This window comes from Bos grunniens, chromosome 18 (genome assembly GCF_055505025.1).
Source record: "Bos grunniens cultivar Pamir isolate PY7600 chromosome 18, Bosgru_T2T1.0, whole genome shotgun sequence".
Lineage (NCBI taxonomy): Eukaryota > Metazoa > Chordata > Mammalia > Artiodactyla > Bovidae > Bos > Bos grunniens.
The window spans coordinates 34,868,559-34,885,107 of record NC_141182.1 but is presented as its reverse complement, the minus strand read 5'-3'; the positions used below and the strand labels follow the sequence as shown (position 1 = coordinate 34,885,107).

The 16,549-nt window shown below is 39.6% G+C and overlaps 2 protein-coding genes and 1 long non-coding RNA gene across 16 annotated transcripts in view; 1 reads left to right on the top strand and 2 right to left on the bottom strand.

Annotated features, from left to right (window-relative positions):
- Nucleotides 1–1,240, bottom strand: part of PHAF1 (phagophore assembly factor 1) — a 35,848-nt gene extending 34,608 nt beyond the window's left edge. Inside the window, exons 1-2 of one of the 5 annotated variants that reach the window (XM_086351282.1) lie at nt 1,175–1,240; nt 946–1,066 (exon numbers count right to left, since the gene is read on the bottom strand). In XM_086351282.1, coding sequence (XP_086207408.1) covers nt 946–1,009 — 64 coding nt within the window. In that variant the 5' untranslated portion in view covers nt 1,010–1,066; nt 1,175–1,240. Of the gene's footprint in view, nt 1–945 lie in introns of all 5 variants that reach the window. The other 4 variants (XM_086351281.1, XM_086351279.1, XM_086351283.1 and 1 more) reach the window with 4 other exon arrangements.
- A 71-nt stretch (nt 1,241–1,311) lies between these two features.
- Nucleotides 1,312–3,730, top strand: LOC147353397 (uncharacterized). The gene is made up of 2 exons (XR_015145624.1): nt 1,312–1,486; nt 2,692–3,730. It is a non-coding gene; the product is annotated as an uncharacterized LOC147353397 (long non-coding RNA).
- A 3,057-nt stretch (nt 3,731–6,787) lies between these two features.
- Nucleotides 6,788–16,549, bottom strand: part of CBFB (core-binding factor subunit beta) — a 48,621-nt gene continuing 38,859 nt past the window's right edge. For 7 of the 10 annotated variants that reach the window (XM_086351326.1, XM_086351325.1, XM_086351328.1 and 4 more), the window contains one exon: nt 6,788–9,016. In XM_086351326.1, coding sequence (XP_086207452.1) covers nt 8,994–9,016 — 23 coding nt within the window. In that variant the 3' untranslated portion in view covers nt 6,788–8,993. Of the gene's footprint in view, nt 9,017–16,350; nt 16,424–16,549 lie in introns of all 10 variants that reach the window. The other 3 variants (XR_015145610.1, XR_015145611.1, XR_015145612.1) reach the window with 1 other exon arrangement.

The following is a 16,549-nucleotide window of genomic DNA, read 5'->3' as shown; positions in this document are numbered from 1 at the left end:
ATCTCCATAGACAGGAGTCTTCCAGATTCAAGGATAAACTATAGCCCAATGGAGCAGCTGACTCAGTCCAGTAGCGCAAATTAGTGTGACAAAAGTTCAGGCCTGCACAAACAGCACAAACACCGGCTCCCCACCCCCTTTTCCCAGTGCTGGAACATAAAAGTAAACACACTCTGGGGTTACTGAATGCAAATACTTGTACACAGAAACGTAGCGACATTGAGGAAAAGGGGAAAACATGGGCCAAATCCCACAATGCCCAACCTGCATTTTTACAAACCAAATGTTACTTTACCCAAACTCCTATTTCATTCAACCTTTCACTCTCTCCGCTAAAGTCTGGGTTTAGGATTACACCACGCATCGACCACATTAAAAACGAGAAGGAAGCTAGTCAGAAGTTGCTTTAAAACACAAAAACTCTCCTCAGTTCCCTTGACCAGCTCCCCAGTATGTGACGATGGGAACGGTGCCTAGGTTTCTCCTTCCGGAGAGGCTACACAAGGTCCAGAAAAGCAAAGGGAGATGAACTACTAGCGCGGTATTTAAGGGTGTCAGTCACATCTTAGCTCTTTGGTCTGTAAAACGGGTACAGAAATAACAATCTTAGCGACCCTCAGGCCTCCTCGGAGGCAACCCGATATAATTATGCACTGGGGAACAGGGTTAGGCCCTGGGTTAATGTTTGGGGCGTGTCAGCCATTGTTATTGTTATTATTATTGTAGCACTGCCCCGGGAGGGGCCCCGCCGAGGCCTAATGCAAGGGCGTCAGGCCCGGCAGAGAGACAGGCTGTCAGGTCGGGGCCGGTATCTAGTGACTGGAGTCCCGAAGAGTCAAGGAGCCGCGGGCGCAGGGGAGTAAGGGGCAGAGCCCAGAGGTGGGAAGGGCAGGGAAAGAAGTAAGGATCAGCGAGAAGGGTCGTGCGGGAAGACCCCACACTCACCAAGCGCGAATTCCCATTGCTCGTTTCCCAGAGAGCGCTCGGGCACCACCTCCAGATCCAGCATTGGTTCGGCTCGCCGGGCCGGGGCGGCCTCCCTGCGGCAGCGCAGACGGGACCGGAGCTTAAGAAACAAAGCAGCAGGTGACTCACCACCCTCGCCGGCCCTCGCCGGCCCGGCTCTCCGCCTCTATCCTGTCGCCAGCGCTACTGGCCCCACACCACACCTCACCTGACCTCACCTCACCTCACTTCACCGGCAGCAGTCTGGGGCAGCGGCAGCACCAGGAGCGTCTGCAGCAAAAGTGGCGTGCGAGGCCGTAAAGTGTGGCGGAGGCGGGGCGAAGGCGGGATTTCAGTCGTGGGGGCGGAGCAAAGGCGGAGTCACTCCCGCGCAAACTCCGGATAGGCGGTTGCGACAGTCCCGCAAAAGCACAAAGGCCTGTGAGTACCTTCCGGAAGTGCGGGAGCTGTTGGAATGAGGAGCATCACACTCCGTGCGCCCAGACATCCGCACACCACAGTGAACACGTTTCACAAAAGGGTGCGTGACCACGCAACACATACATGTGATATGGCTATACAGAACCTGTTTGCCGTCTACATGTACGTCCCACTCACAGTCACTGAACGCAAAAGGCGAGTTCCGAGAGCGCACCGTCTGAGGCCCAGCGGGGAGGGAGGATGTGGAGCCTCAAAGCTCAAGACGCGCCAGCGCCCTACCACTCCCGGTTGGGGCCGAGACTGACGCTGCCCGCAGCTGCCTCTAGTTGTCCAGGAATGATTCCTTCTCCCTGCAGCCCCTGGGGCTTGGGTCGAGCTCAAAGCAAGCGAGGAGTGGGTTTGAGTACTTGTGTTGCGGTGGGACGGGGGTAGGGGAGTTGGGGGAGCGAACTAGCTTAGAGAGGTGCTAAGTAGCCGACCTCCCGCTGTGCACAGGCGGGAGGGCTGCAATCCGGACTGCTGGCAGCCGCTCAGACTGCCGGAGCACGGGCTTTGCCGCCAGCGCTATGTGGTTTTCGTCAAACCTCTGGTGCTTTTTGTGCCTGTTTCCTCATTTACAAGTCGGGAGTAGGGTGTCCTCCAGCTTGTTCAGCCTGAGCTTCTGGCCAATGCCCTAGGGCACTCTAATACTGAAAGACAACCAGGTTTCTTCTGGAGCTGACCCTTCATGGACGGAATCTCTGGATTCTCACAACCACCCTGGGATGCAAGATTGGTCCTATCTCACTTTACAGGCGAGGGGGTAGTGGGTGGGGTTGGGGAAGAGGCCCAGAGAGGCTGGAGGCCTTTTGGTTCGAGGGAGTAGAATTCAAATTCTTTCCATTATATTGCCCCGGAGGAATGTTTTTAGCAGAGTGACACGCTGAATTCTTAAACTGGTTTGGTAGGAGTGTAACATGGGAGATTCTACCAAAACTTGAGGTCATTTCTACTGACAATAAAATAAACATGGAGAAGGCTATCCATTTGCAACATCCTCTGCCAGAAGAATAGAGCTGAGTCATTAAGATGTCCAGGCTTCCCTGATAGCTAAGTTGGTAAAGAATCCACCTGCAATGCAGGAGACCCCTGTTCAATTCCTGGGTGGGGAACATCCGCTGGAGAAAGGATAGGCTTACCCCTCCAGTCCATCAGTAGAGAAGTGGCTAACTAAGATATATATGTGTTAACAGGATGCTCCCTTTTTTAAAAAATTGTAGTTGCTTTACAGGGTATTGTCACCCTGCTTATTTAACTTATATGCAGAGTACATGATGAGAAATGCTGCGATGAAAGAAGCACAAGCTGCAATCAAGATTGCCGGGAGAAATATCAATAACCTCAGATATGCAGATGACACCACCCTTATGGCAGAAAGTGAAGAGGAGCTAAAGAGCCTCTTGATGAAAGTGAAAGAGGAGAGTGATAAGGTTGGTTTAAAGCTCAACCTTCAGAAAACTAAGATCATGGCATCTGGTCCCATCACTTCATGGGAAGTAGATGGGGAAACAGTGGAAGCAGTGTCAGACTTTATTTTTGGGGGCTCCAAAATCACTGCAGATGGTGATTGCAGCCATGAAATTAAAAGACGCTTACTCCTTGGAAGGAAAGTTATGACCAACCTAGATAGCATATTCAAAAGCAGAGACTACTTTGCCAACAAAGGTCCGTCTAGTCAAGGCTATGGTTTTTCAGTGGTCATGAATGGATGTGAGAGTTGGGACTGTGAAGAAAGCTGAGCGCCGAAGAATTGATGCTTTTGAACTGTGGTGTTGAAGACTCTTGAGAGTCCCTTGGACTGCAAGGAGATCCAACCAGTCCATTCTAAAGGAGATCAGTCCTGGGTGTTCATTGGAAGGACTGATGCTAAAGCTGAAACTCCCAATACTTTGGCCACCTCATGGGAGGAGTTGACTCATTGGAAAAGACCCTGATGCTGGGAGGGATTGGAGGCAGGAGGAGAAGGGGATGACAGAGGATGAGATGGCTGGATGCCATCACCGACTCGATTAACTTGAGTTTGAGTGAACTCCGGGAGTTGGTGATGGACAGGGAGGTCTGGCGTGCTGCGATTCATGGGGTCGCGAAGAGTCAGACATGACTGAGCAACTGAACTGAAATAAACTGATGTCCTTTGCCTACTGACAATGTTGATATAAGCCAGTACACGCAATTTAAAATTTTCTACTGGCCACATTAAAAAGGAAAAAAGATAAAGTTACTTTTATTTAACCCAATATAACACAGTGTATATTTTAATATGTAGTCAAAATAGTAAATTAAACCTTATTTCTTTTGTATTAGATTTTTGATATTTGGTATTTTACAGTGTACTTCAACCTGGAAACAAGATTTTCAAAGGTAGTCCTCCCCAAAGTTATAACAGAAAAATATTTAACATTGCTTCAGTTTTTAAATTAGAAAGTAAATTCAGTTTCTCGGTTTTAGTAGCCACATTTCAAAAGCTCGATAGCCACACTTGCTTAGCGTCTACCGCTCATGGATGTACATTATCTTCTCTAACCAAAAATTTATGCCTGTATCTTATCTTCTCATATTTCCCAAGCCAATAATGACTTTAAGTTGCTTAAATTATTCTAGCCAAAAGTTGAGGATCAACTAACACAGTAACTGTTTTTGAGTTATCTTACATTTAAACGAACCAAACTGCCACTTTCACCTACGATCTACTCTACAAATTATAGTTTTCTATTTTTGAAATGCCGTGTACATATATGTGGTGGTGATGGAGGAAAGGGAACTGATGCTATCCAAGAGAATCATGCCTTGAAATACACCCACAAAATGACTGCAGTCTTAAACTTTAAAAGAATGTTTGCAACATCAAAACACCAATGTTGTCTTGTAAATACTTACACTCATGTGGCAAAATGACTGTGGTGGTTTTAAAAACATGTTCAGACTCTGACACCCCACCCTTCACGAGATGAAGCTCAGTACTTCTCCCTTCCAGTGTGGGCCTGACCCAGTTACTTAACATATGGAGTATGGCAGCCCCAAATGAGGTTATTAAGATGTGCCTTTCATCTTAGGCATGCACGCTTCCTTGATCACTCTCTGGGAAAGGCAGCTACCAAGTCATGAGCTGCCCGATAGAGACACCCATGTGCCAAGGAAGGAGGTCTCCATCCCCCACACCCCATCAGCCTGCAAGGTCATTCATCCAATGACCACGAGTGGGCTTGGGAGGATCTTTCAGCCACAGTTGTCTTACATAGCCCAGGATGACAATCTGACTTCAGGAGAGACCTTGGATCAGACCACTGGACCTACCTGCTTCTCTATTTCCGACCCACAGGAACTGAGATGGTGTTTATTGTCAGCTGCTAAGTTTTGGGGCAATGTGTTATGCACCAATGGATAATTCACACAATGGCTTCTTATAGCTTGAAAAATCTCCCTAGTGCCAAATGAGGCATAAATCAAGTAAGGCATTTCTTTTCAGGTAGCCCCAAATACCCGTTTCTAGAGGTAATTACTGAAATTGTGATGCTACAACTAAAATAATTTTTGAAATTAACTCTCACAGTATGAATCTAACTCTTTGGAATTTTGCTTCATGATGTCAATTCAGCATTAAAGGTATTTATTTACAGTTAAGTCTGGTGGTGAATAATTATTTTCTTATGATCAAGCTTAAGATATGCTTCTAAAGTAAATGGTTTAATTTTCTGGTGTAGGAAAATGCCAAGAAAAGTCCTAAGAATGTCTGATATGACACCAGCACAGTCAAACTGAATTTTTATTCCTAAAATGAATAGTTTGAAAGATGGCAGTTACTTGGATGTGTAACTTTGGAATTCTTCCTTCCCTCCAATGTGACTACTCTATAGTCATATCTCACCAGCTGGGTAAATCAAGGCAGATTTTTTGAAAACTATAATATACATTGGGAAGTTAGTATTCTGTTATCTACATTAAAGGTGCTGGGAGCCACCACGGGAGATCCCACCCATGACAAAGGTCATGTGGAAGAGACCTGACAGGCAAAGGCAGATCAGGCCTCAAGGGACCCCCTGGATCTGCTCAAGCATATACCCCAAAACCAGAGTCTGTCTGTCTATTTTGTGCCTTTCACCAACTCTTCTGACATTAACAGGGGGCTATCCCCGACCACCTTTCTCTGGAAAAAGTCAACTTAGGGCTCTAATTAATAAGTCTCCTGGACATGATAGGAGTGTTTCAATTCAAACCCCTCCGATGGCTTTCTAGCTTGCCTGACAGGTTTATCCATACTCTTGCAATTAACACACATGACTGTTCACAACTCCCCAACCTTGAAAGGCATATGGGAAGCCAGAACATTCTAAAAGTCCTAATGAGCACAGAGTCCTTTAAGGGATGAAAAATTATTAAAATAGATAATACTGGTAAAGGGTTTCATTGTTGAGCCAATGCTTGCTGCCAAGTGCCCATATCCCTTATCCATTGTGTACCTGGGAGTGCATTAGTTAACATAGTTGAAATGTAAAAAAAACAAGCAACAGCCTTGAAATTAACCACATCAGACCTTTGACCTAATTGGTTCTTTGTTGTAACTCACTGCACCTTTGCTCGATGAAAATGTAACTCTGTTTAGCACTTGCTGAGGCTGACATAGATTAGAAATATAACTTCAAGGGAAAATAAGTTTTCTGGTTGAGTAGCCTTTATCAAAAAAGGGTCATAAAATGTCCACAGGCCTCCAAGGCCAGAAGATATTGTACACAACATTGTTTATGGGAAAGGTATGCAGAAAAAATCCTGGTTTTGATAAAGACAAAACAGATGTAATGTTTGGGCTGACTCTGTATGACTTTGTATCTTTCATTTCCCTCTATGTACAAGTCAAGGTACAAAAGTTCCTTTTGAAAATAAAGTTATGGGCCTCGCTCACTGAAGCTTGGTCTCCTCGTGTCATTCTTTTTTTCCTTTTCCCTCCTTTTCTCTCTCTGTTCTTCTTTCAAGATGACTCCTTGGAACACAGTAGCTTTATTGGCTTTCTGTGTTAATCAAAGAAGATCAAGCCTCTTTCTCTTCTCTTTATTCTTTCTCCTTTATTCTCTTATCGTTCGACCCTGGACTATCAGGTTTAAATCCATTATAAGACCCGTGTCATCTCTCTCTCGCCGACGCTGTCTTTCCTGAGGGTACCCTAGGATCCTGCTGGGGCTGGACCCCGACATAAAGGTTTTCTTTGGAATTAACAGAAATGACCACTAGATGCCACTGTTGGGTTTTTTTTTTTTAAGGGTAAATAGGATGCAAGAACAGTTCAGATACAAAATCAATTTTTGTGCCATAATGAACACTGGAACAGAAACTGCTGGATTATTGTTAATGAAGAACCAAGACCCAGAAGTTCACTACACAGAAGTTTATTGTGAAAGTAAATTAAACGTACAAACACACAATATGGCTAATGGTGGCAAAAGCAATCTGGTAGCTTAAGGCAAGTTTTAATGGAGATGAATTTAGAAAAGATGATGCAATGATGTAATTTTGTTTAAATACAGATTATGGAAAAATATCAAATTGCATCAATAACTTAATAATAAAAGTTTTGAAAGCCTGCACTACTGGAGAAAAAGGGCTCATGATCTTAATGCCAGCATTAAGACAGATGGAAGCAGTACAATGCTAAATGACAAGAACAATCCCGTATTTACAGAAGGATGGTAACATGAACATTTAATAACGTTTGATCTTAGTTACTGGTGGACTGAAAGCCCTTAGCTAGAAGCAATAGAAAAAATGTGCCATCATCATGTTTTTTAAAAAAACAAAATTTAAGTGCAGAGTCAAAAACCAAGGAGCTCTGTGATAAAGTAACCTTAAAACAGCACTGGAAGGACCATTTAAAAGGCGATTCCCTCAAGGGAAATTAGGGCACTGAGTGTGTAAACATGTGAGCTGCACAATATCAAAATCCAACCAATTCATTCATAGTACTTAGTTACACAAGATCAGCATGGTCTTTTATGATGCATATTGTTTATAATGATTTAAACACACTCCTTACCATGCATGACTTCAAATATATAACACATACTTTTATTCTGAGATACAGGATATGTTTATGAATTATAAGACCTATATACATTGAAAGTCACACCTCCCTCATCAGTCAAGTGTATATAATCCAATAACCTTATTCAGACTTCAGTTCATTTTCTGAATTGACCATGTCAGTTTTTTCAAACTCTTTATAATAATGCCATTAAAATACATTTTTGCAAAAATTCAGAAATGTAGTAACATTAAATGAATGTAACCATGAAAAATATTTGTAAGAAGGTGCCAAATAACTTAGTTTTTTTCCAGTTTGTATTAAAAAAAAAAAGCTGCAATCAATTTGACAATGAGCCTATTTTAAAAATATTCTTATACTAATTCATCTCAAAAGGTTCTATTAATAGTCCTTTTGGAAAATACCATATATATATAACCTGTGAATTTTTTCTCCAGAATAATTAATGGAAGAAAATGTACCCTCTGCATAGATGTACATTTTCTAAGACTAATTTTTCATCACTCAGCATTGTTTTTACAAAAGCATGCATTATAAAATACACATAAAAGCAGCTATCTTAAACATGATTTTAATACAATATTACCTTTGTAGCTGATTCATCACTGTCTCCAGTTTAATATGCTGTTACATACATGAAGAAGCTCCAGTATCCCTTTTCTGATTGACTTAAAAAAAAAAAATCCCTGAATAAAACAGAAGCCAGCCTGTGACTTCTCTAGGCATTTCAGTAGGATATTGAGAATATCTCCATACAAACTCATGATTATAGAAGAGAATCTAAAATGATCTGGGGCAGACTAGAATTAATTCCAATTACAATTTTTTTATGTTTAAAAAGGAAAGAAAAGGAGCTGATTATCAACATTTAAAAGGATACTGCAACTTTAACAACTGTAAACTTTGTGTTAGAAGGCATGGCAGACAGCTCTATGCTACAAGGTTTTTAGCTTGTAAATAATGCAAACCATCAGCAGTTTTAAAATGCCATAAACTATAAAAACACAGAAGGAAACGGGAAACACAACAAAAAGCCAAGAATGTTTATCTAAAATGAAGCTGAATAACCAACACATCTAAAACTGAAAAAAAAAAAAAAAACCTAGAGCAACTGATAAGGAGGGGGGAAAACCCTCTGGTAAAAATTTTAATTTCTTGACTTTTTAAAAATGGCATGAACTTTTAAATTAAAATGAAGGAAAAAAAAAAGTTTTACAAGTGGATAGTTTCAACTCACTAAAATAATGCCAACAAGATAAGCTTGCATAGAAAAAAATTTCAAATTATTACTGGCTACATGCATACTTAATTAGAAATGCAGGTATTATAGTGCAAAACCATGGCAGTTTGTGATGTCTTGTTACTGCCTAAGGTTGAGAAATAAACCGTAGTACCTCCAGTTATCACAGTTTCTGGTCTTTTAATTAATTATTTCTGCAGACTAGAAACAATGAATGTGTAAAGATGGGGTCACATCTTTTGTGCCACCAATTAGCGAAGTTTGAGGTCATCACCACCACCTAAACTGGAACCAGGACTAGGGTCTTGTTGTCTTCTTGCCTGCAATGACAAAATTATAATTTAGGGTGAAAATGTGTTTTGAAAATCAAAGTGCTAATAAATATAAAATACAGTAGCACATATAAGAAAAGTTTGCAACTAACAAATTTTCAGCCAGTATTTCCACATGTTAAGAGGAAAAGAACAATACAGATTATGTATGAAATATTTTGCTATAGTTGCCTTAAAAATCAAGAATAAAAATCTCATTATATGCAAAAGAGCATTATCAAAATATGTACTGTGGATAAAAGAGTAATAAACCCTGTATTTATAGTTTTGGGACTAAAAGGTTTAATTTGAACACACCATCCAATCGTCTTAGAAGCAAACTTTCCCATTTTCTCTTTTAATAACAGCAGACATTTTACATACTACTATATAAAATAGATAACCAACAAGGATCTACTGTATAGCATAGGGAACTATGCTCAATATTTTGTAATAACCTATAAGGGAAAAGAATATATACATATCTGAATCACTGTGCTGTATACCTGAAACTAATATAACACTGTAAATTAACTGTTCTTCAAGTAAATATACATATAAATAAATACATTTTTTTAAAAAGCTAACATCCATCGAGCACTAACTATATGTTGGGCACTGTTCTAGGCAATTCACATGGATGAATTAATTGAATTAATTTAATCCCTGCCAATCACCTATAACACAGGTGCTACTGTTTATCCATTTTATGGATAAAGAAACTGAGTCATAAGAAATATATGGCTTATTAATCACATAACAACAATACAGTAGTGAATTTCATCTCCCACTGTATTCTATCTCTGCCATCTGGGTTTTAACCAGAAATCTCTTTACCAAGAAATAAAATTCAGAATTACTATGAATAAAGTATTGTCTCAAAAAAAAATGAGAGTCCTTGGTGCACTTGTTTATACCTGGAAGTATCTTTACAACAATACTAAACAACTAAGAGGCTTGACAATTATAAACATTGAGGATTCCAAGTTTCACTTTAGAATAAACATTTCTACTTAAACTATGGGAAATAACAGAGAACATCTAAGAATGAACATATGGTACATGACACTCTCTGCTAATATACAGTTTTTTAAAATTTATTTTTAATTGAAGGATAATTGCTTTACAGTATTGTTTTGGTTTCTACCAAACATCAACATGAAATATACAGGTTTAACGTAAGTGCCCCCCACTTGATCCACACATAATATTTACTTTCAGTCTCTCACAAATTCCAGTGCATCTTTCTTCCATAAGTGTTCTTTAGTTACTACAAATGTCAGTCAAGCACAAACATCTGTTTATAGAACCTAGTTCCTTCAGCAACAGTTTTCCTATGCTAGAGACTACTCCATTTTACCAGCTGTTTAGGCAAAAAACCCTCAACATGTCCTTCTCTCACATCCAACAGCAAATTCTGAGAGCTCTACATTTAAATAAATCCTGAATCTGACTGACTAATTCCTACCACTCTCACCCTAGTCCAAGCCACCATCACCTTTCATCTAGATCTTGTTTTAGCCACCTTTGTTACATGCCAGCAACCAAGACTGACTGCAATTAACTTGTGCCATCTTTAGCTGGAAATTCCATCTTTAAATGGAATCATGTATTATTGTCACCAACTGATTGTCCACTGTCTGTCAGTTTTGGGAAACAACCAAAAATTGAAAGTTCTGATTTCAATTATTAAGATCTAAAATAGCTGTTAGGGAATGAGCATCCTTGACCTTCAGTGAAACATCTCAACAAGTCACACCTGTGCTGTAAAATCATGTTTAGTTGGAAGCTCCAGTTTTGTTGTCATTTCTCAAGAAGGTTATGCTCTTTAGACAGAAATGACACTGCCTTATTCGCTTTCAAACAGATGAAAACCCAACACTAATTTCTATGGTCTTTCTTATAAACTGTGATGTATCCTGCAGCAAACCTTAACTATTTTTACACGCTGACTACATCTTGGCACATTCCTTTCGATTAACTAGTCAGGTTAATAGAATAGAATGCATTAGCGATAGAATGAATAGCGATAGAATGCATATGCATCAGAAAAACAAGTTATGTTCTCTACAGAATCAATGCTAAATGTAGTGTAAGGACAGATCAATTCTGCAAAATCAGAGATGGTAATATAAGCATCTGGTTTCAGTCAATGAAGGTTAGAAAGGGGCTGAGCAATGAAGAAAACACTGAGAAAAATCAATCCTAATTATATATTTATAAATCACTACTAACCTACCAGTAATACTTTGTGAAAAAGGTATTTCAGCTTTTGTCTTGGAATAAGAGTAATTTTCAAATTATTTTAATAATCGAGATGAGGTGGATGAACCTAGAACCTATTATACAGAGTGAAGTGAGTCAGAAAGAGAAAGATAAATATCATATTCTAATGCGTATATAAAGAATCTAGAAAAATGGTACCAAAGAATTTATTTACAGGGCAACAATGGAGAAACAGACATAGAGAACAGACTTATGGACATGGGGAGAGGGGAGGAGAGGGTGAGATGCATGCAAAGAGTAAAATGGAAAGTTACATTACCATACGTAAAAATAGAGAGCCAATGGGAATTTGCTGTATGGCTCAGGAAACTCAAACAGGGGCTCTGCATCAACCTAGAGGGGTGAGGTGGGGAGGGAGATGCGAGGGAGGTTCAAAAGGGAGGGGATATATGTATATCTATGGGTGATTGATGTTGAGGTTTGACAGAAAACAGCAAAATTCTGTAAAGCAATTATCCTCCAATAAAAAATAAATATATTTTTTAAAAAATTCAGTGAAGTAAAAGAAAAAAAATTATTTTAATAATGGGATGACTCCAAATGAGTGACAAAAACAGTCATCAGCAGCTAGAGTTCTCCCTACTAGTCAAGGCTGTGCAGAGGTTGCTATGGGTTTATTTGTTTAAAATATATTTTTGGTGAAAGCACGGAAAGAGAAGTTATTTTGCTTTCTGTGTTTTTAATTTCTATTTGCATTGTAAAGAAGGAATGAGGAAGATGTAAAAGAAGACACTATGATGGAGAATCAAAAACTGAAAAAAATGAAAAGAAGTCTGACAGTATGAATGAGAGCAGAAGAGAGAATGAGAGAGCGGGGCGACTGGGAGGAAATTTAATGTTAGAAAGGAAGATGTATGCGCTGTCACATGAAGGAGACAAACACAGACACATTTATGTCCAATGAAATAGATTCCACATGACTGGAATTCAACAGCTGGATACACTGCCTTGAAAAGTGGTGCTTTAAACTGTGGCAGTTTTCTAATGAAGGCTGGATATTTTAGAAGGAATTCAATGAGTAACAAACTAGACGAGATGATGGCAAAGAAACTCTGAACCTGATTATGTTAAAAGCATAAAGCCTGTAATTTCTAGTTTCTTTCTCCCCAGTCTATCCAGATAGGCCCTTGATTTTAACTTTTTATTAACAATATTTCAGAATAGGGTTTTAATATAAAGCAGACACCCATGAGCTTGTTCAGAAAACAAATCTGTTTTTAGTTTTTATAAAGAATTAGTCTAGACATTTTACTACAGACCCCTCACTACCAGTTGCTCTGTTTTCTTTATCACCCAGAAACATGGCAAATCCAGTTTCTAGATGGCAGTCATGGGATGTGCTCAAAATGAAGAGACAAAGACATTCACCAGACGCTGGAGCTTCCTCTGCTCGTCAGAGCCATGCAAAGTAGCCAAGAGCAGGGATACCCAAGTGAAAATGAATAAAACCTGGCTGACTTCCTTTCTTTTATTATCAAGATCATCAAACTGCAGAAAACTCTTCATGAGAAAATGCCCTAATAATTAAAAATAGATCCAAACTTATTGAGTGTATACTACACCAAGATAATGTGCAAATCACTTTATGTTTAACACTTGGCTAAAGGCTGGAACATAGCATGATAGAATTTTAGAGCAGCACTGTGCTTTATAGAGCTCTAGTTCAACTCTTACTTACACACGATACACCTGAGACCAAGAATGTTTCATGGTTCCCCCAAGGTTTCAGTTAGCTGGTGGCAGTGAAAACAAGTTCAGAACGCTAAAGAAAATGAACCTTTACCTTACGATTAGTATTAATGTCAGCCTCCTAAGAAACTGCTATTTCTCCTGACTGCTAAGGCAAGACGAGACACAAAGCAGAAATTTCAAGTCCTAATACAACAGAAAGAAATGCACTTTCTCCAAACTCATAAAAAAGGTAAAAACAAGGTCAGAAGACAATCATTAGTAGACTTCAAGAGCTGGTCTACTCAAGAGCTGGTCTATTTAAAAAAAAAAATACAATTCTGATAAAGTATACTTCAGGAAAACTTTTAAAGTGGCATTTTAAAAATAAAAGAGATAGTGGAAATAACTGACATTTCCAGCCTTGGATGGGGCAGCTCTACACTTTAGTAATGTGAGCTTATATAAGTTTCTTCCCCTCTTTCAGCCTCAGCTCCGCAAAAGGGAGATACATCTTCTAAGAGCATTTAAGAATCAAATGTAAAACCAATATTGCAGCATATATTGTCTCGCACATACTAAGCACTCATGCTGTTACTATCACTACAAAGCTGCTTATAACTTCCCAACTTATCTATATGAACTTTTTAAATCTTAAAAAAAAAAAAAAAAACACTGCATCCTGTAGATGAGTAATTTTTATGAATTAAAATAAAGTTGAAATTAAAAGAATTTTAGTAAAATCTACCTCTCCTATGATATCTAGCAAACAAGGCCCTCTCCCTCTGTGTGGGAGAAGGCAGACCTAGCACTCTGGTTCTCCCTCACTAACCCTCTTCTGATGCTCACTCTTAGTCTGAGTTCATATTCCTAGTTCACTTTCATCTACTGTCCAAAATACACCTCAGGAAGGTCCAGTATAGACAGATTTTTATGTTAATTTGTCCTTACATAAAAATAAGTGTTGATAGAGTTAAGTGATGTGAAAACTGAAGTCTGTGGGAATTTAAATAAGAGGCTGAAATTTTTTTCTTGGGACCACACAGAATCGAAGGCTCCAAAAACATACAAAACATAAATATAAAAACCACATAGTCTTTCGCCTGTTTTTATTTCCAAATAGTTTCCACATAAAATTCCCATATGATTTGCTGAACTGTACTAAAACTGCTTATAGCAGAATAAGCAATAATGGTTTACCCATTCTCTGACATTAAAAACAATAATTTATTTGCTAACATTTTATAACCTAAACAAATGAAAGCATTTTCTACATAATGACAGAGAAAATCTCATTTAGCACCCTGTCACCCTGCAGCTGATTTAAGAGCCAACAGTACTATATCACAGTTTTAAGAGGCCAATCAAGCTGAAGGCAGCCTCTGGACACACTGAGAGTGTGTGTGAGCTGCTAGAGAACAGATGACACAGGTTATCATTCCAACTTATTTATGATCAAAGCACTCAGCCTCTACCTTATGAAATTATTTACTTCAATCTTCTTTCACAAAAATCCTAAAGTAAGGCAATGAAATTACAGTTATAGAGATGTGTAACATGAAAGACTGCCACGCATAGCATGTCAGTATTTTCAAGTCGTGGAAAGACTCTCAGGTAAAGAGGCATGGGGTTTCTTCTATGTGACAACAGATATCAATGGGCAGGCACTTTACAGAATAAATGTCTTTGATTACTTTTTCTGTTTTAAAGTCTACTTTTTTATTAAAAAAGCATTTTTTATCTTCTGTACTGAAGAGTGTACAAATCATAAATATATGATTGATGCATTTTCACAAAGTAAACACACCCATGTAGTCCTTAGATAAAGAAATATCACCAAATACAGTAAGTTTGTACCCGCTCCTCATCACTACTTAACCCCAAGAGAAGTCAGAAAAAGGCAAAATTGTTTAGTATTGTTAAAAAAACAAAGAAAGAAATAGCACAGGATACAAAACAGCTTGGCAACATATCTTTGACTTTCACAGTTTATAAAGTTAGGATATGCCTGCCTTTACTGCCACTCCAGATAGACTGTGAGCTAAGATGCACAGAAAGAGGAAATGAATAAAAAAAATATATGAACAATAAATGCTGGAGAGGATGTGAGGAAAAGGGACTCCTCTTGCACTGCTGGTGGGAATGTAAATTGATATAGCCACTATGGAGAACAGTATGGAGATTTCTTCAAAAACTAGGAATAAAACTACCATATGACCCAGCAATCCCACTACTGGGCATATACCCTGATAAAACCACAATTCTAGAAAACACATGTACCACAGTGTTCACTGCAGCACTATTTTACAATAGCCAGGACATGGAAGCAACCTAGATGTTCATCAACAGATGAATGTATTAAGAAGCTGTGGTACATATATACAGTGGAATATTCAGTTCAGTCGCTCAGTCGTGTCTGACTCTTTGCAACCCCATGAATCGCAGCACGCCAGGCCTCCCTGTCCATCACCAACTCCCGGAGTTCACCCAAACTCATGTCTATCAAGTCGGTGATGCCATCCAGCCATCTCATCCTCTGTAATCCCCTTCTCCTCCTGCCCCCAATCCCTCCCAGCGTCAGGGTCTTTGCCAATGAGTCAACTCTTTGCATGAGGTGGCCAAAGTACTGGAGTTTCCGCTTTAGCATCAGTCCTTCCAATGAACACCCAGGACTGATATCCTTTAGAATGGACTGGTTGGATCTCCTTGCAGTCCAAGGGACTCTCAAGAGTCTTCTCCAACACCACAGTTCAAAAGCATCAACTCTTCAGCACTCAGCTTTCTTAATAGTCCAACTCTCACATCCATACATGACCACTGGAAAAACCATAGCCTTGACTAGACGGACCTTTGTTGGCAAAGTAATGTCTCTGCTTTTGAATACGCTATCTAGGTTGGTCATAACCTTCCTTCCAAGGAGTAAGCATCTTTTAATTTCATGGCTGCAATCACCATCTGCAGTGATTTTGGAGCCCCAAAAAATAAAGTCTGACACTGTTTCCACTGTTTGCCCATCTATTTCCCATGAAGTGATGGGACCAGATGCCACAATCTTAGTTTTCTGAATGTTGAGCTTTAAGCCAACTTTTCACTCTCCTCTTTCACTTTCATATTTCAGTGGAATATTACTCAGCCAAAGAAAGGAATGAACTTGAGTCAGTTCAAGTGAGGTGGATGAACCTAGAGCCCGTTACACAGACTGCAGTGTGTCAGGAAAAGAAAAATTTCATATATTAATGCATATACATGGAATCTAGAAAAATTGTATTGATGAACCTATTTGTATGGCAACAAAAGAGATGCAGAAATAGAGAACAGACTTGTAGACACAGTGGGGGAAGGAGAGGGTGGGCCTGACTGAGAGAGTAGCACTGAAATATATACATTACCACATGTAAAACAGATAGCCAGTGGGAATTTGCTGCATGACGCAGGGATCTCAATCTAGTGCTCTGTGACAACCTAGAGGGGTGGGATGGGGAGAGAAGTGGAAGGGAAGTTAAAGAGGGAGGGGACATATGTATATCTATGGCTGATTCATGTTGATGCATGGCAGAAACCAACAAAATATTGTAAAGCAATTACCTT